This window comes from Crocodylus porosus, unplaced genomic scaffold, assembly GCF_001723895.1.
Source record: "Crocodylus porosus isolate Cpor-Errol unplaced genomic scaffold, CroPor_comp1, whole genome shotgun sequence".
Lineage (NCBI taxonomy): Eukaryota > Metazoa > Chordata > Crocodylia > Crocodylidae > Crocodylus > Crocodylus porosus.
This window is the reverse complement of record NW_017728906.1, coordinates 7,393,349-7,416,500: the sequence shown is the minus strand read 5'-3', so window position 1 is coordinate 7,416,500 and position 23,152 is coordinate 7,393,349. Positions and strand designations below refer to the sequence as shown.

Here is a 23,152-nt window from a genome sequence, read left to right as displayed (position 1 = left end):
CTGGATCATGTTCCTATCATCAGGTGTGGATGCTTTGCCCTGAAGTTTGGTGTCATCAGTGAACTTGGCCAGTCTGCTTCTGACTCCAGTTTCCACATCATTACTGAAGATGTTGAACAATGTGTGTCCAAGGACAGAGCCTTGGGGAACCCCACTGGTCACAGGGCACCATGACGATTGACTTCCGTCAATTACTACCCTATGGGTCCGACCACAGAGCCAGTTTCCCAGCCAGCAGATCGTGGTGGAGCCAAGGCCACAACTGGCCATTTTTACCAAGAGGTGATCATGGGATATCAGATTGATGGCTGTTTTGAAGTCAAGATATATGACATCAATCTCTTCTTTACCTACTGCAATTTTAAATGCTCAAGGTGGTTAATGGGTATCCTTCTTTGGAGTCTTGGTGGTTAGGGATTTCTAGGGCAGCAATTTTATGGAGACAGGAAGAAAAGAAAACGCACCCTTTCATGTTATGAGTGTGGCAAGTTCAGGTTATCTGCCTGTGACTGGGGGGAAAAAATTATCTTGGGAAGCTGAATGGGCTGTTGAGTCTCACTGAGGTTCTTCCAAGAGAACTATGCAACCACCTTGGAGGCTTTGGCAGTAATAACTTAAGCAATGTGAAATAAAGCACCCAGGAAATTTGAGTTCTAGAGGCTTTTCGTGGTTTCTGGTAAACCAGTTCTGACATGCTTTAACCGTGTGCAGAACTCCCAACTCTGAATTACAAGGAACTGTCATGGCGAGACTGACTGATGGCTGTAGGTGTGTCTGCAGGAAAATTGACCAGGACCTCCATTAGAATTACTGGCAGCCAGGAGGATTTTTATTCCTCTGTATAGAGAGTGCTTTTGTGTTGCAACTCTTTCTTGTTTCTTTAGGCTTTCTGAGTAGTCTCATAGCCACCTTGACATATGAGCAAGAGTATAGGCAGGAATAAAGGCCCCCTGTGTTAGGGAAGTTAGGATGACATGGCAACAGTCTGCAAACTTAAGGAATTCTGCTGTTAGTTCAGCAGCTCAAAGCTGTATCTCCAACAAATCCATATTTATCAGAAAAACATGAACTGGGTGTATTTTTAGAGACGGGTATAATCAGAATCCTCGCTGTCCCTCAGGAACTATTGTAACATTTGAGTTAAATTGCACCAGGATATGAAAATGGTTTTAAAAGAAGGGGATTTGTGTTGAAGGGGTAGTGCCTGAATACCTTTGGCAACCAGGTTCTTTTGCTTTGTTTTCGCCTGTTACTTGATGTCGTCTAGAAGGGAATAATCGTCCAGTAGAACTGAATATATACGATATAAAGAAACTATTTATTTATTTCAGCTAACTGCATAATAGGTAATTCAGATGTTGTTTACAGCACAGTTAAACAGAATGACTGAAAATATTCCTGAAGCAAGTATAATGATGCTGTAAAAAGTCCAGTAACATCTTAAAGTCCTAAAAAATCAAGCAAGTCATCAGTTGCCAAGCATCCAGGACAGTCAGCTTGCATCAGGATACTTTTATACAAGGTGATAGCTTGTTAGGTTTGTCTTTGATAGGGGTGCACTAATAAAGGTTTTTCTTAACCAGCCATATCAGCCGATTATTAATTTGATAGCCGATATGCAGCCTGGTACCTTGGAGAGCAACATCCAGCGAGGCGTGGTGGGTGTGGTGTCCCCAGCCCCACTCCCTCCCTCACCATGAGGGCCTCAATTTCCCCCTGCCCCTTCTCTCCCCCACAACCCATCCCCTCCCACAGATGTATCGGCTGGACGCTGTTCTCCAGGGTGCTGGGCTACGTTCCTGGCCCCACACATGCTGCAGCTGCACATGTGCACATGGCATTTATAGGTGACATTATCAGCTATACCAGCCAAAAAAAAAGCCAATTGCTGAGAATGTCAATTTTCTTTTTATTGTTGCTGATCTGACATGCACCGATATGTCAGTGCACTTCTAGTCTTTGACATTTAGGATAAGTAAGCACCTGCTCTGCTGAGGTGCTGTGCAGACTGAAGTGACCTTGTCCCTGTCTAACCAGAGAGCAAATAAGCATAAAGTAGAATATGTGATGTAAATAAGATGACTGACCTTTTAGTGTCTGATATACACAGTTCTGTATACTATGTTCAGTTGATATGGCTGGTTAATAACTGGCCATTGGTATCAGCCAAAAAAAAATCGTTCTTCTCTGTTTAATGGGAATGCAGTACTTTTAGAGCAGGACCTTGGGTTCTGATCTCTCCACCTTTGCTCAAAATTGATGTCTGTCATCTGGATCATTTCCAGTGCTGTTGCAGCTATACTGCAGATGTGGTAAGTCATGCTAAGAATTATAGCTGAATCAGGGTAATGGGCACTAGAGGAGCACTGAAGGTCCATCTCTTCCAAAGCATTTGGCATTTAGAAGGTTCTTTTCTGTTTATCAGCCTTTTTTTTTTCCCCCCACTGAGGATAAGCTTTCAGTACAGGTTACCCACTTTTATTTCAGACTCCTCAGTTATCCTTACATACAACCCATATGTTTGGGCTTGTATATATGGTGACCCTGGTCTATCCTGCCTGTCTGAGAGTGTGAATTGGAGCCTGCAGTTTGCTTTAAGGCTGTCTCTGGTCTACCAGCTTGGCAGTGATCATACAGCTGAAGTCTGTGTATCTGAGTTGTTGGGCTTTCCATATTCCCTCAAAATGCTCCATTCTTAGGTATAGAGCTCCACAGTTCTCTGGGTCTGTATTTTTCCAGTCTTGCTATCTGCTTACTTGCTGTTTGTATTTTCCGTGCACTTGAAATGACTTGTTGGTTGATACAGGAAAACAGTGTGGGCTGATGAGTGTGGTACTTAGCAGAGCCCTGGATTTCAGGGGATACACCCAAAATAGGCACTGGTATGGAAACCTCTGAAACAAGCAGGCAGCGGCAGTGATCAATTAAAAATCTGTCCAGTGCAAAAAGTGCATTAAAATCTAGAGAGTGCTTGCCTGAAGGAAAAGGAAAAAAAAGAACTCCCTGTCTACCTGCCTTACTGCAAGGAGTTTGAGTGGGTTCCTGCTAGTCCCCTAGTGCAGTCCATGGTGCTGCATGAAAGGCTTCTGTGTAGGGGGTGATAGCATTTTTAGATTAGGGCTGGAAGCAGGCACTAGAGAAATATGAAAAACACGGGTGCGGAAATAGACCCCAGTCTAGATCACAGTGCTGGAGCAGCCCCAGAGCAGGCCATATAGTCTCATTGCATTAGGATAATGGGAGGTCATCCTTCCTGGCAGGTATATGACAAAGTAAGCGCTGCACCCTCCCTGAATGCCATTTCAGTCCCCTTCCCTTGCTTAATCTGCTGCTCTGGTTTCTGCTCCCTACCCAATCTGCCACTTTTCTGTGCTTCTTCCCCAGTCTGTCATGTGCCACACAAACAGGTTGCACATGTGCTGCAGGTTGGCTACCCTTTGATTGGCTGATGTTTTAAGGCTGTATTCTGAGTAGGGTTATCTGTATATGGATGGACCTGGGAAACATCCTGGAGAAAACTAGCAGGTGTTCTCTCTCCCAGTCAAGCATAAACATCCTTTAACACCTTTCCTGCCCTGCAATAATACTGATAGTATACTTGTAATGGATTCCTCATCCAGTTGTCCTAATTGCTCAATTTTTTTTACTCCTAATTAAATCTGAAATTGATATATTAGGTCCTTGTAAATAAAAACATAGTTGAGTAGACATGAGTACTAAGATGCATCCTTTCCATGAAGAGAGATTCTATGCTCTTTTCATGCTTTGGCAAGACCCTTCATCTTTGAACTGAAATTGTCCTTGTAAGGAAAGGTTCCTGTATTTGCTGTCATTGGCAGTCCCTCGATTCAAGGATGATGCATCTCTACTACAGCTTATTTATGGATCTTGAGATGAGTTAAGAGTCCAATCCTTGAGCCACAGATCTGTCTGTAGAAGTTGCAGGACTTGTTGCAGGGGAGTGTAGGCTGTACTTTTTTCTTGTCCTTTTCCTTCCTCCTCTCTCTTTCTTCTTTGCTTCAAGGGCAAGACACTTTCCCTCAAAACGGGCTGCCTCTTGGTTGAGGTTGCAGTGCCACTGGAATCAGGTGACTGCCAGCTTCTCCCAACTCTTGATTCCAGCATCCATTTCCTAAAGGTATGCCGTCTGTGTGTCTTTGTAGCATTTCCTCTGGCCATCATGAGATCTCAGGCCATTACTAAGCTGGGAGCACTTGCTTTGGGAGTCCAGTCAGGCATCCACAACGTCTGGTTCAGCAAAGTTGGTGCTTGAGGATCAGCTGTTCATTGCTGGTAACTAGTTTCAGTAAGGATGCTGGTGTTTGTGTGGTGATCTTCCTATTTGTGGAGGATTTTCCAGAGGCATCATTGGTGATACCTCTCCAGGCTCTTGAGATGATGATGGTAGGTCACCTACATTTTGCATCTTTAGAGGAGGGTGGGGATGATGATTGCATTGCAGATCTGGTTCTTGGTGTCTTTCCAGAGATCACAAAGAATAAATTAATAAAGACATGCCGAAACAATTTCCCAAAGGAGGTACTTGCACACTTGAGCCTGCATTGGATCTCCTTATCAATGTTCACTCTCTGAGGGAGGTGGCAGTCGAGGTAGGGAAGTGTTCAATTAACTCCAAGGTCTTTCCCTCGGTGGTAATTTGGGGACAAGCGGTCACATTCAGAGAGGCCTAAAGTCCAGTAGACTTCTCCTAAAAGATCCAGCACAGTCTGAAGGTTTCCCTCAGTGAGTACAAGGACGGCACAGTCATAAGTATACTGAAGGTCAAGGATGGTTGTTTTGAGTACTTTGGTCTTGGAAAAAAAATGATCCAAATTGAACACCAAATTGATGGAGGGGTCTTCATTGTCAATTGTGAGAGGAAGGCTGTCCTTAATGAGAACCAGGATGACTGTCAAAAAATGGAGAATAGAGTTAGAATGATAACACATCCTTGCTTGACCCCATTTGGATGACAAAAAGATCTGTCTCTCATCCACTACATAGAACTGTTGCAGTCTTCTGGTCACAGAGAAGCCTCATGACCTTGATGTACTTCTCAGGACATCCAAATCTGGCCACTACCATCCACAAGGCTTCATGATTGCTAGAATGAAAGGCCTCAGTAACATCAGTGAAGGCCATATACAGGTCCTAATGTTGTTTCCAACACTTTTCTTGGATGTGGTGGGTAACAAAGATCATAACAGTTGTCCCACAGGATAATCTTAAACTACACTGAGATTCTGGCAAGATTTCCTCAGCAAGAGTTAAAAGGATGGTTCAGGAAGATGCAGGCAAGAATTTTTCCTGCTGTGGAAAGGAAGGCAATACCTCAATATTTCCCACACAAACTTATGTCCTTCCTTGATGATAATCATGATGTAAGCATTCCTTAGGTCCCCAGGGATCTCTTCATTGTTTCAAATTCAGAGAATAAATTCATGGGTCTCAGTACCAGTTTCTTGCCACCAGCCTTGTAGATTTCAGCAGGTATGCCATCCAGTCCAATAGCCTTGTTGTTCTGTTTTCTTGATGGTATGCCACACCTTCTTCTAGGACAGGAGCATTGGTGAGGGATCCCCTTTCAGGTGTTGGGGGGATGGATTCAGTGGTGGTTTCTACCACAGTTTGCTCCTAGTTGAGGAGTACCTAAAAGTGCTCTTTCTCTCTAGCTTGGATAAATTCATTGTCTTTGAGGTGTGTTGAGCCATCCTGTGATTGCAGGAAAGTAGGACCGTGGGAAGTTGGGCCATAAACGGCTTCTATTGCCTGGAAAAAGCTATGCATGTCATATTTGTCAGCATAGAACTTCATTTCCTTGGCTTTATCTTGCCACCACTTTTTTTTGAATTCCCAGATCCTCCTTTGAGCTTTGACTTTAAGAAACCGATACACTTCCTTTCGCTGCTGAGATGAGGTGCTGTCTTGCCAAGCAGAGTGAGATTCCAGTCATGGAGGGCTTGGGTCTCGGCATTGCTCTCATCAAACCACTCTAGGTGTCAATGTGTGATATAGCCAATACATTTAACACGGGCTGTATGGATGGTGGTTTTAAACCCCTTCCAGAGTTCCTCAATGTTGCTTTCATCTATGGACGGAGCAGAAAGCTTTTTATGGAGACACTATTGGAGATCCTTACAGACCTTTGGGTCTTGAAGAGATTAGGTGTTGAGAGTTTTCTGCATTGCTTTTCTCTGTTTTTTGGTGTTCTAGAGCAAGCCAGATGTTAATAATGGGTCTGACAAGACGGTGATCTGTCAGCAGTCATCAGTTCCTCATATGGCACGTTTCCTAAATTCACTCCCTTCAATTAACATTGAAGGGAGTCAATACGAGTGACTGGAAAAAGAAGACTCAGATGACCTGCCCAGTGACTTAGGGCTTGGGTCAGACCAGCACTTGGAGTCCCTGAAAGAGGGGGAAGGAGGAGCCAGGTTGTCTTTGCTTCTACAATTTACAATTTTTTCTTATGTCTGAGGCTCCTCTGGTCATTTCTGTCACAAGGAGCTTGCAGCTTAAATGAAAAGTGTGAAGATTGAGGGAATCTAATTTTTATAAACATACACGTCTTGATTTTCTTATTTGTATTGTAATTTATTAGTTAGGGCTGAAGGGGTTAGCATTTGTTCTGGGCTACAGAAGGGAGGCATGGTAGAGCATGTCTGGGTTGGTTAAAAATCAGCCTTCAAGAATGGAGCACCTTGAGGAAATATGAAAATCTCAATAACTGAGTCGCTAGAGAGTGTGGAACAAAAAGACCAGCTATCTAGAGACTAACCCTTCCCACCCTCCCCCAAGCTTTCATGAGTCCAGTATGGGTGAACAAAGAAACGAGATAGATTTTGGAACAACTTTGGTATGTTGGGCTAGGCACTTCTGCTATAGGGGCTGTGTGGCTTTTGCCATGCTAAACAAAAGACTTTGGGAAAGGCTGCCTGTGCCCCTGCAGTTGCATTCTACCTCATTAGCTCCCTACAAAGGAACATCCCCAGGAAAAATCACAGTAATTTGGACTTCCTAAGGACAAATATGCTGTAATCCAAGGGCCCAGTCTTGCTGAAAGATCTTTGGGGTGCACTACCTCTAGGGATAGCTAAAGGAGAAACTGGAAAAAGTCCCGGGTCTTAAGGAAAACCTTGTAAATCTGTGACACAAAGGCAGAACAAAACACTGGGAGACCCAAAGGAAGGTTTTGTCTTAGCTAGTCTACTTTGGTGATGGATGTGTTGTGGGGGAGATTTTTGTTTTGCTTAAGCTATTTTGATTGCTGGAAGTTGTTTCAGTGCTTTGCAAAACCTGGAAGGTCCTAAAGTATCAGCCCAGCATTAAAAATGGCAGCTTTGTCTTCCTGACTGAGTTGATTGGAATATTCTCTATGTAATTATAGCTACTGCCTGTTTAACTGCTTGTGTATTCTTCTCTTCTGTGTGTGGCTTATTTAAGGAGAAAAATGGTTATTTTTACATTTTATAATGCCTCAGATATCCCTGCGGTTGAAGCACCAAATGCTTAATAATAAAGACTGTGTGCGCCACAGTAAAAATGTGTACAGCTAGATATTTGCAAAAGTTCTGTCTGTTGCAGCCATCCAGTAAACCATAGGAACTGCATATGTTACGCAGGCAAGATCAGGAAAAGGATTTTGAAGCCTCTGTTGAAAAAATTCTGTCTATAAATAGAGCTCCTCTAAATTTGAGAGGAAGGGATAGTCTTATGTTCAAAGCATTTGAGATCAAGACAGAGCTAGAATTTCTTGTATTTTATTCCCTACTCTGCCAGAGACTTTCTGGGTGACCCTTTAGGATGCCCTTCATTTATGGTCCTACATTTGGACATGGTTAATGAATTAACTACTTCACAGGGACATGAGGCGTAATTTGTTAATATTTGTGAACTCCTGGTGGAAGGTACTGGTGTGGAAAAAATGTAAGCTTTACTATAATGGTAAGGGTTCTTGTCTCTGTTCTCTCCTGTCAGTTTACAGAAGAGAATTGAATATGAAATGTGCACAGTTGGCCTTGATACTAAGCATGGTAAGGGCACCTACACGTGTGCTCAATTCCTGCTCTGTGTGCTAGTTAATTTATGTCGTAGCAGACTCTATTAATCTCAGCATCATGTATACTCTGCATCCTCACACTTCAAAATGGTGGCAGAGGCACTTTAACTAAAGCTTGTCAAATGGGCTTTAGTTAAAGTGCCCCTGCTACCATTTTGAAGGACAGGCCACTGAATACACAAGATGCTGCAGGTGCTTTAATTAGAGTGGCTTCCGAAAGCCGCTCTAATTAAAGTGCCCCCTCCCTCCCTCTTCCCCTCCCAAACCCCGAAGCACGTGTAAAGATGCCCTAAGCGGATAACATCTGCTTATATGGATTGACAGTATGAGACTCTGCAAACCTTCTCTAACTACATCAAAAACAAATGTTAATAGAATGAGCTTGAAACCTCTAAACAACCTGCTACATGTTTCGATTTGTAGTAAACAATAAATAATCATGTAGCTGTTCAGTCTAAGCTTGCAGACAGGTAAGGCTCAAAGTCAATGCAATGGTACTGTGAGAATGTCTCATTAAATCATTTCTAACACTTGACAAAATGGATGAGTTTGATTTGAGATCCTATAGCTTCTCCTACACTGCTGGAAAATACACTAAATTACTGAGTCCGCCAGTAGAGGAGGCAAATAGAAAACCTAGGTCTGTTTTAATAAAAATATAACCCTATTTATATTTCTTTATTGAACACTATAGATTTTAGGTGCAGTTTTTAATATATAGCAGTAGTTTTTGTAAGGCCGTAAAACTTTGTTGATGTCAGACCTCAGTGAGGAATTAACAGCAATAACTACAGAGAATGAGCAAATTACATGAATGATGAGTTGTATGGATTTCTAAGGTTCTGTCATCTGCAGAAAAATTTCACCATAACCACACTTGTTTTAACATGAGTTTTAATTGAGGCAAAATCCTGAGGCTTGGGGTCTGTATTATCAAAGATGCAGAAATTGGGAACCCACCATTATAGGAGGTGCAGCAGTATGTTGTGCCTGCCACCCTTCCAGGTTGGATTCCTCCTCTGCTCCTGCAGCTCACGGTAGCGGACCTGATCCTGCCGGAACTGGACCGCCCAGCCTGTCTTCTTACAGTTAATGGTGCCTGCTGTGTCCTGCCAGCTCTAGAGTCCAAGGGCCTGATCCTGACCATTGCCACCCTTTTCAAAATCCTAGATCTGCTGTTGGCCACTTATATCTGAATGTTTTAAAAGCTGGCTTTGACAACAGTCTCTGAAATCCCAGCAACTTTAGAGTTCCCCCTGCTTGGGCAGATTCAACAGTTAAACTTTGCTGACTTTTGAAAATCTGTTTCAGTTCTGCAGGGACATTTTCTGGATCCTGTCCTCTGTTGCGTCAGACTAGTGACTTTTATGAAACCTACACCCTAACTTTCCAAATGGGAATAAATTTGACCTCTGGTTAAAATATATAAATTGCATAGATGTCCAAAATGTTGCCATAAAATTTTGGTTTAAATTGCATTTAAACAATTGTCAGAGCAGTGGAGAGGAGCCTTTATGTAAATAGTAGGTGGGCACCTTGTTTTTTAGAAATATGTTTGCATATTTTCAGGAAACTGGGATGTTTGGTCACTAGCTATACTCCTCCCAGCAAACCCAGGTTGTAGTTCCGATCTCCCGATCAGAACTTTAGTCACTTGTAACGTTTAATGTTGTGGCTTCTTTCTCCCTAGCACTTGGATCACAGCACAGTCTCAGGGTTAAACTGGATAACAGAACCTGGTGACCAGCAGTCTTCATCTCGGACAACTAAAATTGCCAGCAAAAATTATTGTGGTTACGAGCATCAAATTTTGTCCAAAAGAGAACGAGCTGAAGAGGAATCCTTACTTGCTGCTATACAATGGCCAAAACCCCCTGAAGACAGAATCCCTTTTGTACGAAGTACTGATCCTGCCCACAGCGACTTCGTGATCTTAAATCATCAGGCACGTTTCAAGGTGGGTGATCAGCTAGAGGTGTTAGTCCGTATGAAAGATTTTCAAGGCAAACCAAAGAAGTATGGTGGTGACTATCTACAGGCAAGAATCCACTCTCCTATGCTGAAAGCTGGTGCAACAGGAAGGGTTGTAGATTACCAGAATGGTTTTTACAAAGTCTTTTTCATTTTGCTCTGGCCAGGGGAGGTCAAAGTGTCCGTGTCACTGGTCCACCCTAGCGAAGGGATCCAAGTCCTTCAACGCTTACGGGAAGAAAAGCCAGACAGAGTTTACTTTAAAAGTTTATTTAGATCTGGAAGGAATTCGGAAACAACTGTGTGCAATGTGTGTTTGCCCGGAGATCTTCCAGTGTGCAACTTTACTGATCTCTACACTGGTGAACCATGGTTCTGTTACAAGCCCAGAAAACTTCCCTGTGCCAGCAGAATCAGCCATGCCAAGGGGGGATATCAAAAGGGCCTTCTGACAGCAGCGGAGAATCTCTTCTTCCAAAAGTAAGTATGCTAGTAAATAGGTAACTTGGGGTGTGGACACAAGACACATTCACACTGCCATAAATGTGGAGCAGATGCACAAAATGTAGCTTTACACAACTGTATGTACTCTTACACTAGGCAAGTTACAGTAATGTGTGCATTACATATTCACATATTTGGTCACTTGCTCAATACAAACAGGCTATTGCAGTTGCAGCAAGGAAAAATTAGGTTAGATATCAGGAAAAAACTTTCTCACTAAGAGAGTAGTAAAGCATTGGAACAGGCTACCCAGAGAGGTGGCATCTCTATCAAGACCCAGCTAGGCAAGGCTTTGGCTGAGATGATGTCCTTGGGGATAATGCTGCTTTGAGCAGAAGGTTGGACTAGATGACCTCCTAAGGTCCCTTCTCACCCTAATTTTCTATGATTCTATTACTGGCTTTCTGGCCACTGGGGTGAAGTGCTGTAATATAGTGCCTACTACAAGCAGTGACCTCAGAAGAGCTGTCTTGTCTGTCCGCTCCAGGTACCTATGTAACATGTATTGCTGTATAAAATGATGTAAATGCATCATGTGTCCACAGTTTGCATGGGTGTTCTGTGTTGTTTTATTGAATAGTCCCTTTTTTAAATTACAGCCATGTTATGTATCGAAGAGGGAACAGGCAACATGTCAGATATAATGTTGGTGAAAAGTGCTGGAATGACAGCCCTGGAGGCTGAAGTCATCCCTCTTTATCTGCAGAAGAAAGTCCTGCCCGAGCAGTAGTAGTGAAAGTTTTCAGCCATGCTGCTCTGCCAGCAGGTTTCAGTCTTCAACAATTTGGAAATAGATTAGGTCAGCCCCTGTGCTCTGAGTTTATCATCCGAGACAAACTGCACCAACTTTTCTGGCAGGTGTGCCGCAAATTAACCCCATCCCCTCCCCAGATGTCACTCTGATCCCCTTTCCCTTGAGCTGCTGCTTTGCTTTCTGCTTTATTCCCTGTGCTCCCTGCCTAATTTGCTATTTTGCTTTCTGCTTCTTGCCCTACCTGCCACCATGCTCTCTGTCCCCCTCAATTTGCTGTGTACTACATGCAGAGGCTTGTGACACCTGTGGTGCAATTTAGCCACCTTTGGAGTAGAACATCATGTATAATGGTGGTGGTGTTTTTTGTGATATTTATTTCTTGTTTTTGCAACTACACTAATAACCTCAGTGCTGCAGGTATATTTTGGCAAACAATAATCTTTCATAAATGTTCGGCATAACATGGTCTGTTTTTCATTGCCCTGGATGACCTTCAAATCCTAAATCTCACAGCAGTTCAATTATGAGGAAAAGAACTGGCAGTGGAAACTCTTCTTGAGTAACTAGTTTTCAAAGGGGAAGCAGTCCTTATCTGTTACATAAGGTGCCAAAATAAATTAACTTCAAAATCTTTGTGCACGTATGTGTGTGCGTATATGTGTGTCTGTGTGTTCTGGATTTCACTTTAATTCTGAGGTTTGGGGGTAGAAGACTGATAGGAAGACTGCTAGTATGCAGAATAGATGCCGGTGGGCCTCATTCTGTGTGGTACTGGTTTCCCTCCACTATATTGCATCAGTAGTTCTGTGCACTGCCATACCATTCAAAAAAGGTGCTGAAAGCAAGCATTTTGTAAGAGTGCTTGTATGGGTAATGCATCTATGCAGGCCTCAAATGAAGGAAGCCTGAAAGATGGTACTCTTTCTCATGTAGTTTAATTAGAATGCAATGTGTGTTTATACCTGAGAACAAGAAATCAATTCTCTTGGGTCTCATTCTTGACTAATTTCTATGTTTTAGATTACCTACCTGTAAAATTCTTGTATCCCTCCAGGTGTTCACTGCCTTGTTCATTTCATGTGATCTAAACCAGTGGTTCTCAACCTTTTTTGTACCAGGACCCACTTGTAAACATCAGTGGCCATTTTTGACAAAGTACGCCTCAGTCTAGACCTTTGGCCCCTGTTTCTAGGCTTTAGCCCTCTCATGTGGGGCAGGGGGTAGAAATGGGGATGGTGGGGGAAGCAAGCAGCCCCTCGCAGACTGGAGTTTTTCCAGCCGGCAAGGAAGACCCATGCTTTCTCACATTTTTCTCCTTTAAAGGAGAATCCATTTTTAAAGTTCTTTTGCAACCCTTTCATATATCCCTGAGACCTGCTTTTTGGGCCATGATCCACAGGTTGAGAAATGCTAATTTAAACAATCCGGTTGTTACCTCTTTTAGCAGCATCCCCTCCTCCTGTCCCTTTCCCTTCTGCATGAAATTTTCTTTCTTCCATTTGAAGTAGTTCATGCCACTTTGAACCATTAAGCATCTCAGGTACTGCCCTACTCTACCTTTCCTCTACTTGTAATACCTGAATGATGCTTGTAAACAGTACTTACAAAAGAGAATTATGGCTTGTTTAAGTTTGTAAATTAATTTGAAATCTACAGATGAAAGGGGTTATAGAAATGGTAAATAGTTCTTGGGGAGGGTTGGTGGAGGGAGAGGGGAGGAGGAAAACCAGGGAAGGGAAGTCCTTTAAAAAAAATCACTTAGCCTTTAAATCTTTTTTTTACCATTGGTACATAGGATAAATTCCCCAGTATAGATTTTCAGAATAGATCAGAGGCTTCAAACTAGGGGGGGGCCGGGGAGGTGGATGCTTTTTTGTGACTTCCAAATTTGGAGCACTAAATGTATAGGGTTTGTATCACGTTGCTGAGCCGGTTAAATTCTCTAAGCACTAGACAGCTCCAAAGTCATTGCCATACACCTGCTGTTCCTCATGGCCTCCTTTTAAAGCAGTCGAGGAAGCGTGCTCTTCTTTGAGGGATTGCATCACTTCTTTTTTGTATCAATTTGCAGATTTTGCTGGCATAAAAGAATATTCCTCGGAAAATCAGTCCTTGATTGCTTTCTTCTTCCTTGTGTATTTTTTATCCACTTTGATGCAAGGTGGTGTTCTGATTATAGATTATTCTGATAAGAGAACTGGAGGCCAACTTTTAGCATTGGAGATCAGCCTTTCCAGTCCAGTGGTGCGTGGGGCAGGTATAGCATATCCATGCTGTTGAACCCTACAGAATCTGTGGTAGCTTCCCCTACACTCTCTTGTACAGGTTTCTGATTGCTAAAGCTGATGCATCTCACTGAGTTTGCACCTGTAAAAATGAGTGTGAAAATTAAAATATGATGTCAAATTTTGGCTAATTAAGGTCACAGTAGCACCCCCTGGGGAAGGAGGAATTAATACTGGAAAGAGGTCTTGAAGCTAAGGAACATTGTAGAAGTAAAAACAAAAAATCTTATTTTGTATTCAGTGTGTGCACAAATGAGTTAGGAGAAACTGAGGCTAAAAACTAGCATGGCATAGCAGTATTGTTACATTATATATCCTTTTTTTTAATTATTCTTCAAGTGATGTGAATATCAAAATGCCAGTATTCTCCAGCGGCCCGGATTCAGTGACTGTAAAGCCCCTAAGATTTACAGGTAAAGTAAGCTTTCAAGTTTTTTGTTTTGTAATTTATGGTTAAATCAATTGAAAGAAAAAATAATCATGAGTTAAAAATTAATATACACATAGCTTTGTCACAGCTATTGTCATAAAACATTTTCTTTAAAAGGTTGATGCATCAATTACCACTGTGTTGTCAGCACTTCTGTCACAAACTCTCTCTTAACAGTGTCACGCAGCAGTCTTTGGGTACTGCTGTAGTATATGCACATTATAATAACTGCCTTCCCAAATTAGACTAGCAGAACCAGTTTCACACTTTTCCCCATCATTCCTAAGAATTTTATCTCACAGGTTTCCTGAGCATGTAGTTAATGGTTTACCATGTGTCGGTTTTGTTTTTTTTTTTAAAAAAGGCACCAAAAAAACCCAACCCACCCACACCAAAACAAAACCAAACCAAACCACAATGTATAGGGGTGGTGGTTCTGAACTAGGATCCCATTGCAATATGCACTGAACAAACGCAAAGCAAGGAGCTTACAGTCTATAGTGTGTTCATGCTTACTTGTATACTCAATGCACATATACGTTTTATTCAGATGTTCCTCACTGAAAAGAAAAATGCAGAAAATGAAACAACACAGGAGACTTGCTGCTTAACTAGTGGCTTTTCAAAGTTGCTTGAGGCCCAAGGGGATGTTTAAGGGATAATCTCTGTCTTGAAGAGCTTAGCCTAAACAGAAGGACATATTGTGGCTTTTTTCCTCCTAGGTCCTGCTAACAGAGGGGCTGGGACATTAAGACTTGCTGAAGTAGGTTTATAGTCCGCATTGGAAAAGTCTTCACTTAGAAGAGTGAGACAGTGGAGTAGGCTGCCTAGGGAAGCTGTAAAATCTGTTTTATGAGCTTTTCAAGAAGAGGTTGGACAAGTATTAGTCAGGGATGATCTAGGAGTAACTATGCTTGGAGTGCTCTATAAAGAGCAAGAGTTGAAAACTTGGGACCTTCCCCTCTGGTGTGTGCGCGCACACGCACGCACACACACACACACACGCTCTCTCGCTCTCTCTCTCATTCTCTCGCTCTCTCTGCTGTCTGTCTGTCTCATTACAAGAAAGCCCAGCAGCCCAAGGCCGACATCAGAGAGTACCATACTCGGCAGACAGAAAATGAAGTAGAGCCCCACAATGAGCTTATGAAAGAATATTAAAGCATCTGGAATAAGTTTAGGGAACGGATATACAAAGGGTAGTTTTGCCTCTCCAGTTAGAGCAGGGGTAGGTAACCCCCAGCACATGTGCCAGTGCTTGGCACATGTGTCTCAGGCTGGACAGTGGGGGAGCTGCAAGGGGCCTGATCCTTGCTATGGCAGTGAAGCCCCGGCCCTTCCCACTGTCTGCCTCAAGCTGCATGTGCACCCTGCTGCCAGCAGCGAGCCAGGCCAGGGCTTCATGGACCCTTGTGAAGCTGCTTGCAGCCTCCCTGCCACCTGCTTCTGGCTCTGGTGAGCGGCAGAGGCCTGCCCAGAGCGCAGGCTTGCTGTGGCAGGCAGCTGAGGGGATGCTCCACAGAACCCTGCTCTGGCTCGTTGTGGATGGCGGGTGCATGCGTGCCTAATGGCAAACAGTGGGGAGGGGGCCAGGGACTGCAGTGCCGCAATAAGGATCAGACCTCTTGTGGCTCCTCTGCCTTCCACCCCTGGCACGCCAGCATCTTACAAGTCATGGTTGTAGGTGTTTTTGGCACTTTGCCCAAAAATGTTACCGACCACTGAGTTAGAGGGTATGATATGTGTGTGGAGTCATGCTTTTTATCCCCTGGTTGCAGAGAAGAATGGAGTGTTTTGGTTTAATTGCTTCTGGGCCTTGCTGGTTGCCTCATGAGGCCAGGAAGGATTTTTTCCCCCCCTTAACTGGTGCTACAGGTGATTGGGGTTATTTTTCCTGCCTCCCTCAGAAGTATTGGAGGTTGTCTGCAGCCAAAGCTGAGGATTTTAACTGGGATGTGTCAGTACTTTTACTGGGACTAAAACCCAGAAATTATTGGTTAGAGGGTCTTGACCGTCCCCTCAGGGTCAGACAAATCATCACATTTGGGACCAGGAAGGATATTTATCCCATGGTCAGATTGGTATGGACTGTTGGGGTTTTTGCTTTTCTCTGTGGTGGGGGAATGGCCCTTTTTCTTGTATGTCTTTAGTACATTTTAACAGTACTTGTAGCTGTGGGACACTGATAAGTACTCTTGGTGACTTTGGGCAATATGCCTTGTTCTGTGACAGGGTTGATTGTGTAGTTTTAGGAAAAGGTTAGACAAGGACTTATATGGGTTTGTTTGGATAGGGATGATCTTGCCTAGAGTAGGGGGTAAACTAGAGGTTCTTCCATAAGTTCTTTCCAGCGCTACTTTTCTATAACTCTAGTTGGCCAACAACATTTTTTCCTTCTTGTCTCTGAAACCTGCAGGTGACACTGCCGAGTTTTCCTTGATTTAGTCTTGAGAAGCTGAAGAATTTTAGGCCACATGCAGACATTCAGTTTCCCCTGGGAGAAACGCTGCTTTCCCGGGAGAAGCCATGAGCATACAGATGTTCAGGATTTTTATCTCGGGGTAAAAATGGCTGCTCCAGGACAAAAATAATCACTTCCAAGGGAGTTTCTCAAGGGAGAGTGAACATCTCCACACATTCGTTAATAACAGACGCCATAGCACGGTCTTCCAGCATCCATGGGTGCTTTCCTCCCATCCCTCCTCCCTCCCTCCCAGGAAGACAGTGCAGTGCTCGTTAGACTCTGCTGCTCCAGAAGAGAACGCACAGGCTGACTGATCAGTCTGTGTCAGCCAATCAGGGCTGCCCTGTGCACTTCTGCCGTCTGTCTCCGGGGTAGACTTGGGAGTCTGCAGAGCAAGATGTGTGCACTAGGGCCCCCTGGCTGCACAGTGTCAGCACTGCAGGCTCTGCTTTTCAGGGTTCAGCATTCAAATGTATATACAGACATCTCCAAGTAAGTGTTTCTACTAAGAGAGCAAACCTGGGAGAATTCTTCCACTGAAACGTGTGTAGATGGCTTCAGTTACAGTTATTATGTCCAAGTCCTGTGTAAGTGGCATGATAACTATTGATGATCAAAGACCATGTAGTATTGCCTTAGAATTAATGGCTAGTTCGGAAGGGCTGACAGCAGAAGCTCAGCATTTCTCTCCATTAACTCCATAGGGATGGCCACAATCTGGATCATGTGTATGTGGGTCCTTTATGGAAGATGCATTTGGTTTCTTTGCTTCTGCATTTATGTGGATGTAGAGGGCTCTTCTGTTCTACAGGGATAAGTGCAAGAGCAATGCACTCTTAAAAATTGGTTTAAAGATTTTTATTTTCTCAAGGGCTCTGTTATAACATATTTATTTGCAATTTATTGGGTGGGGGTTAAAGTTTTGTTTTATTTTTGTTTTATTTCCTAGATTTTAGTAATTTAAAGCGGGATTCTGTTCTGTCACACCAGTATAAATATGAAGGTAATGACTTCTTATTCCAGATTATAACTGTTGTAAAATTGGAAGACCAGCTTTTCTGAACTGCAAGGCATCCAAAATACTTAACTGCTGAATAAAAAAGAATATTAAGATTATAAATCACCATCTTAAAAACTAGGAAATAACAGAATGAAGCATGTCCATTGGGTGTTTACAGTATGAAACAAACTTGATCATATTATTATTGCATGCTGCTTTTTCACACACCTCTTGCTTATTCAGTACACAGAAAGCATGGTGCTCACTGAGTGAGCACATAATAAGCATTTAGTTTTATCTTCTGGGCTCAGTGTCTGATTTAATGCCTGGCAAAATCCGCATCAGAAGTTTAAAATTATTACTTTTTTTCCAGCAGGGCTGTCCAACTGGTGGTCTGTGGGAAACATGCACCTTGTGAGGATTTAAATTGTGGCCCCTGGGCTCCTGCCCAACAACCTCACCGCATTGCTTTGGCTGCAGCAGCAGCTGAAATCTCCAAGCTCCCCCTCTCTCTTTTGGCTGCTCCATCCTGTCCCTGTGCCAGGGGATAGGGCAGTGTGGGGAGCTGAGAGTGAGCCTGGGGCATGTGGTATGTTGAAGAGTTGGCGGGGGGTGGTCATGAGCGCACAGTATAGTGTTGGTGGGTCGTAGGCCTGCAATACCCCCGGTCTGTGTCTGGGGGCAGGGGGTGATAGCAGGTCTGCCAGTGCACCAGTGTGGAGGGAGACCCCGGGGTGTCTGGTGCAAAGGGGGACCATAGCTTGCCTTGGTGCAGCCCATGGGGTATGCAGCCCCTGTTGGTGCAGCCCATGTGGTGTGGTGCAGACTGTGAAGCATGCAGCCCCCGACCTCTTAGAAGTTTAATAATTGTCCTGTGGTATTACACAGCATCTGAGTTATTCATGATAATTTATGTTTACAACATTTCAGTAAGGCAAAGGGATATAAAGAGATTAATGTTAAAAGTGCCCGCTAATTTTGGGTGCCTAACTTAAGATAAGTAAGAGGGGGGTAAGCAGCCCCTGGCATGCATACCAATGTGTGGCACATGAAGGCATTTTGCTTGACGCACATGGTTCGGGACAGATGGCAGGGCAGTGGCTGGGGCTGTGCTGCTACAACAAGGATCAGGCCCGCCCCTGGCACGCTAACATCTTACAAGTCAAGGTTGCAGCTGTTTTTGGCATTCTGCCGCAAAACATTGCCAACCCTGGCCTAGGACATGATTTTTCAGAGTGCTTAAAATCAATGGGGACTGTGGTTTGCATATATGAAGTACTCTGTGATGTTGCCTGCAGTGTTGATTGTTTAGTTTTTTTTGCAAAGCACACCACATGGTGTAAAGATGGGTGTGAAATAGGGGACCTGTGGAAAAAATTGCATTTGGCCATGTCATTAAAGTCCTGTTGTAATCCATGTAATCACTCAAGCCACTGTTGTATGGGGCTACCCTAACTCTGGTATTTCCTAATTTCTTAGTACGGTGTTTTCATCCTCACGTCTTGAATGTAACTGTGCATGCACATGTGTGTACACACAAATCTTAGTTTTCAAAAAGCAAACTGAAAAATAAATTCCCTCATGTAGCATCATATCAAGGTAAATTGAGAAATTGATGGCCATTGTAGGTTGTTATCCTTCATATGGACCAGCCACTTCAGGGGAATGAGGCTCACACTTATCTTTGCATCTCAGAGAGATTTTTTGACAGTATAGGAATGGGGAGACTAAGGAATCCTGAATTCCAGTCTGGACTTTGAGGGGGCACAGGCCTTTCTGGCCCTCCTGCTCCTCACTTTCCCAAGGCCTAGACACTTCTTTTTTTCTGTTCTCCTGAGAGTATCCCCATTCAAATCTTTGCCAAACCAGTTCCTTGTGCCCCAGGTCTCCACCCCAGATTTTTTGTCCAAATTTGAAGCCCTTCAGTTCTGATTTGTCCTCTCTGCATACAAGTCAGGGTGCCTGGGAGCCAGCAGGAACAACACTGAAGGCACAAGGAAGTCAAGTTGCTGGCTTTTAGTCCTGATACCTGGACCCACAGCGACCTATAGCAGCAAGAAGGACTGATTGCAGGGAAAATCCTCCCCAGCTCTTTGTGGCCCGAGGCTGGAGCATGCTCAATGAGGATGGAATCTTGGAAGAAGTTAGCCAGCAAACTTGAACAAGTTTCCATTGAGTTTGTGCAGACTAAGATTTTATCGAGGCCTGTTACGTGGCTAGTTTTGGGCCTGATTTTCATGGTAATGGCAAAAGGCATATTCGTGACAGTTAATCTCCAGATGCCCAGTTTCAAGCCTTCGTTCCATAGCATGGTGGCATCAGGACTTCTCTAAGTAATGTTTGTAAGCCATTTTTATAACATGGATAAAACAGTGTAAATTTTCCTAAAAGTCATTTTTGCTGCAGCTTTCTAATAATTAAAAAAAAAGAAAAAAGAAAAAAAAAAAAGAATCATCTTCAGGCAAACATCGTATGTGGAACACTTCAGTCTGGATTATTTAAATCAGGCAAAGTTGTAAGCAACCGGAATCAGGATCTTTGAATGGGAAGTCTAGTTAAATAACTTTAACTATTAGTAGCTTGACATCTCCTATTATTAGTTTTGTTCATATTACATGATAATATTATAGGTTGGGTGTTAATCTCTGTCCTCGGTCATGCTGCTTTGTTTTAAGGTGTGGGGCAATGTTTTTTGGACAAAAGTTATGGAGACTGTTTTCTATAGTAGCTTATTAACCTTGAGGAATTGTTCTCTTCCAGAATCAGGCAATCTGGGGAGACAAGTTCCAAATGTTTTCCCTTCCGGTTACTATTATGAAGATCAGTGGAGGCCAAGAACACAGTGGATTCATCACTTCAACAATTCTGTTGATGTTACCAAATGTTTACAAGGAAAAGTTATCTACTTGTTTGGAGATTCTACAATAAGGCAGTGGTTTGAGTATCTGACAGCATTTGTTCCAGGTTATTATTTGTTTATTTTTCTCTTGGTGCTTGCTGGAAAGGATTAGAGCAGTGGATGGCAACCTTTTCAGGCTGTGGGCCAAAATGATCCAGCTTGGGTCAGAGGTGGTAGGGGACAAGCATTAGGACCCAGCAGCTGTTGCCACCACTGCTTCTCTGTGCTGTGGCACACAGCAGATGCCAGTCATCCCCGTTTCTTCCTGTTGCAGCATGGGAGAGCGCACGTTATCAAAGCCCCACATTTGTGGACCAGTTTCAGTAGCTGTGTGGGCCTGATCTGGCCTGTGGACCATAGGCTGTAAAAACTTTCTAATTCAGCAGTTGACATCTTCCACATCTACCTACATGTTCAGCTGGTCTTTGCATACCCTACTGTCAAACTGCTGGGGAGGTGGGGAAACCTTAGAGGAGGATGGACAGCAAAAGGATTTCAAATAAATATTTAGCAAGGTGGCAGTCAACATAATTCTTTAGTAAAGATGGGACATGCATAAGGATACACTGTAGGATCCTACTGAACTGATATAGATTAGTATACCATCAAATTGGTACTAGAGAATGGCTTCTGCCTATTTTAAATCAAGACTGTTCATGTTACAGACCTGAAGAAGGACACTTTGTGGCCAAAAACTTGTCTAATGTCTCTTCCAATGATACAGTTGGCCCAGTAAAAGATATTGCCAAAAAACCTTCCTGCTTGTAATTTTTTTCTGGGCCATCACTACATCAACGCTTTAACCCTGTTTAACCCTTTGAGATAAGTGGTTAAGTTAAAGTTTGACCACCAGGGGGCATGCTGTAACTTCTTTTGGGCATCATAGTGCCTGTAATATTTCAGCGGTATAATTTTACTTTTTTTTTTATGGGGTGTTCTTGGACTCATTCTCCCATTTTGACCTTTCCTATTGGATAATAACATTCAGGTGTCAGTAACTGAATTTTCCATCACATCTTTATAAAGCTATTCAAATGTATTTGTGGAAACCATAAATACATGGGGGGGGGTGTCAGTCCAAGTAATGGCTCCTCCTCCTTTTTTCCTCAGCTAAATATTATTGATAAAATTTTAAACTTGTTTTCTTAAACTCTAAATTGAGTTTTAAGGTTGCCAAAGATGATGGTGGGAGGGAAAGGAAGGATAGGATAGTTTATTGTTGCTTCTGAACTTAGAGGAGTGTTATAATGGAGAAAATATACTTGCACAGCCGCTCTTTTGCAAGAAGGTGTGTGGGGTGGGGGAAACAGTTAATCTGAAATTAATAAAAGATGGTGAGGTTTTTTTATTGGTTGGCATTTCAGTAAAGCTGTTTTAGCGTTCTAGTAGTGAGCAACTGAAGTTCAGATGTATCATGTGCATCTCTTGTAGTGTTAAGATGCTTTGGGCCAGATGCTATTCCACCTGTTAGGCATCTAAGTGGATTTAGCCACCTAAATATGGTAAATTAGGATTGACTGTAAGGCCCTGAAAATTTTCTAATGCAGCAGTTAAAGGAGTCCTTCTCTTGCTTGCTGCTTTTTGTGAGTTAGTATTGAGGCTGAGATGATGGTATGTTACCAAAATAGACAAGTTAGCGTTTTTTCAGGGATTGAACAAGGTAGAAAAGGGAGCACACTTTGTACCTAAGTCCACTTAAGGACCTAACTGGTAGAATAAGATCTCACCCTTGTATACTAAACATTTTTTCTCTGTTTGGACTGTAAGTGGTCCAAATGTTGTTTTGGAGATGGTAGAAGATGGCAGATGAGGAAACAAATATTTGTTCTTTTACATTTTAGATCTAGTGGAATTTAATCTTGGGAGCCCTAAAAACGTGGGTCCTTTTATGTCTGTGGACCTGAAGCACAGCGTCCTGCTGAAGTTCCGTTGTCACGGACCACCCATTCGCTTTACGACAGTCTTCACCAGTGAGCTACGCTACATTGCCAATGAGTTAAATGGCATTGTAGGGGGTAGAAACACTGTGATAGCCATGACAATATGGTCGCACTTCAGCACCTTCCCTCTGGAGGTGTATATCCGGAGACTGAGGAACATTCGGAGGTCAATTGTGCGACTGCTCGATCGCAGCCCCAAAACAGTGGTGGTCATCCGAACGGCTAATGTCCAGGAGCTTGGGCCAGAAGTGAGCCTGTTCAACAGTGACTGGTATTCTTTTCAGCTTGACACAATCATGAGGAAAATGTTCTCAGGAATTGCTGTGTTCTTTGTGGATGCTTGGGAGATGTCACTGGCTCATTACCTGCCACATAATTTGCATCCAGAAGACGTCATTGTTAAGAATCAAATAGATGCTTTCCTATCCTTTGTTTGTCCTCTAGAAACTTAGCACAATTGGTGAAAAGGAGTTCATAGGCAAACTTTTGCTGTAGTGAAACTAAGTTGCTCTTTGTTAGAGGTATAAAATAAAACCAAGAATGATGTGGACAAACTTTACAGTTACTGCAGTTGCAAGGGAGGTCAGTTGTTTGGCTTTTTAAGTTTTGACAGCTGTAAGGAGTGGCAGTAAAAGGAAGTAGACTAATTCAGGCTTATTTATATCTTCCTGTACAGTTGCTTTCTCTTGACCTTGTAAATTATCTCAGATAACTAGGGAGCTCCTAAAGTTAAAGCAAGGCTCAGAAGGAAAGCACTTTAAATTAGTAGCTTTACTGACAGTCTGTACTGCATGAGCATTCACACAGCATTGATAGTGTTCCCAAAGTCCAATCCTACCTCAGTGG

The 23,152-nt window shown here is 43.0% G+C and overlaps 1 protein-coding gene across 3 annotated transcripts in view; it reads left to right on the top strand.

The window, feature by feature from the left end:
• NXPE3 (neurexophilin and PC-esterase domain family member 3) overlaps nt 1-22,778 on the top strand; it is a 31,593-nt gene extending 8,815 nt beyond the window's left edge. For 2 of the 3 annotated variants that reach the window (XM_019528636.1, XM_019528635.1), the window contains 5 exons: nt 9,750-10,510; nt 13,913-13,986; nt 17,417-17,470; nt 20,228-20,431; nt 22,208-22,778. In XM_019528636.1, coding sequence (XP_019384181.1) covers nt 9,750-10,510; nt 13,913-13,986; nt 17,417-17,470; nt 20,228-20,431; nt 22,208-22,758 — 1,644 coding nt within the window. In that variant the 3' untranslated portion in view covers nt 22,759-22,778. The remainder of the gene's footprint in view (nt 1-9,749; nt 10,511-13,912; nt 13,987-17,416; nt 17,471-20,227; nt 20,432-22,207) is intronic. The other variant, XM_019528637.1, reaches the window with a different exon arrangement.
• The last annotated feature ends 374 nt before the right edge of the window (nt 22,779-23,152 follow it).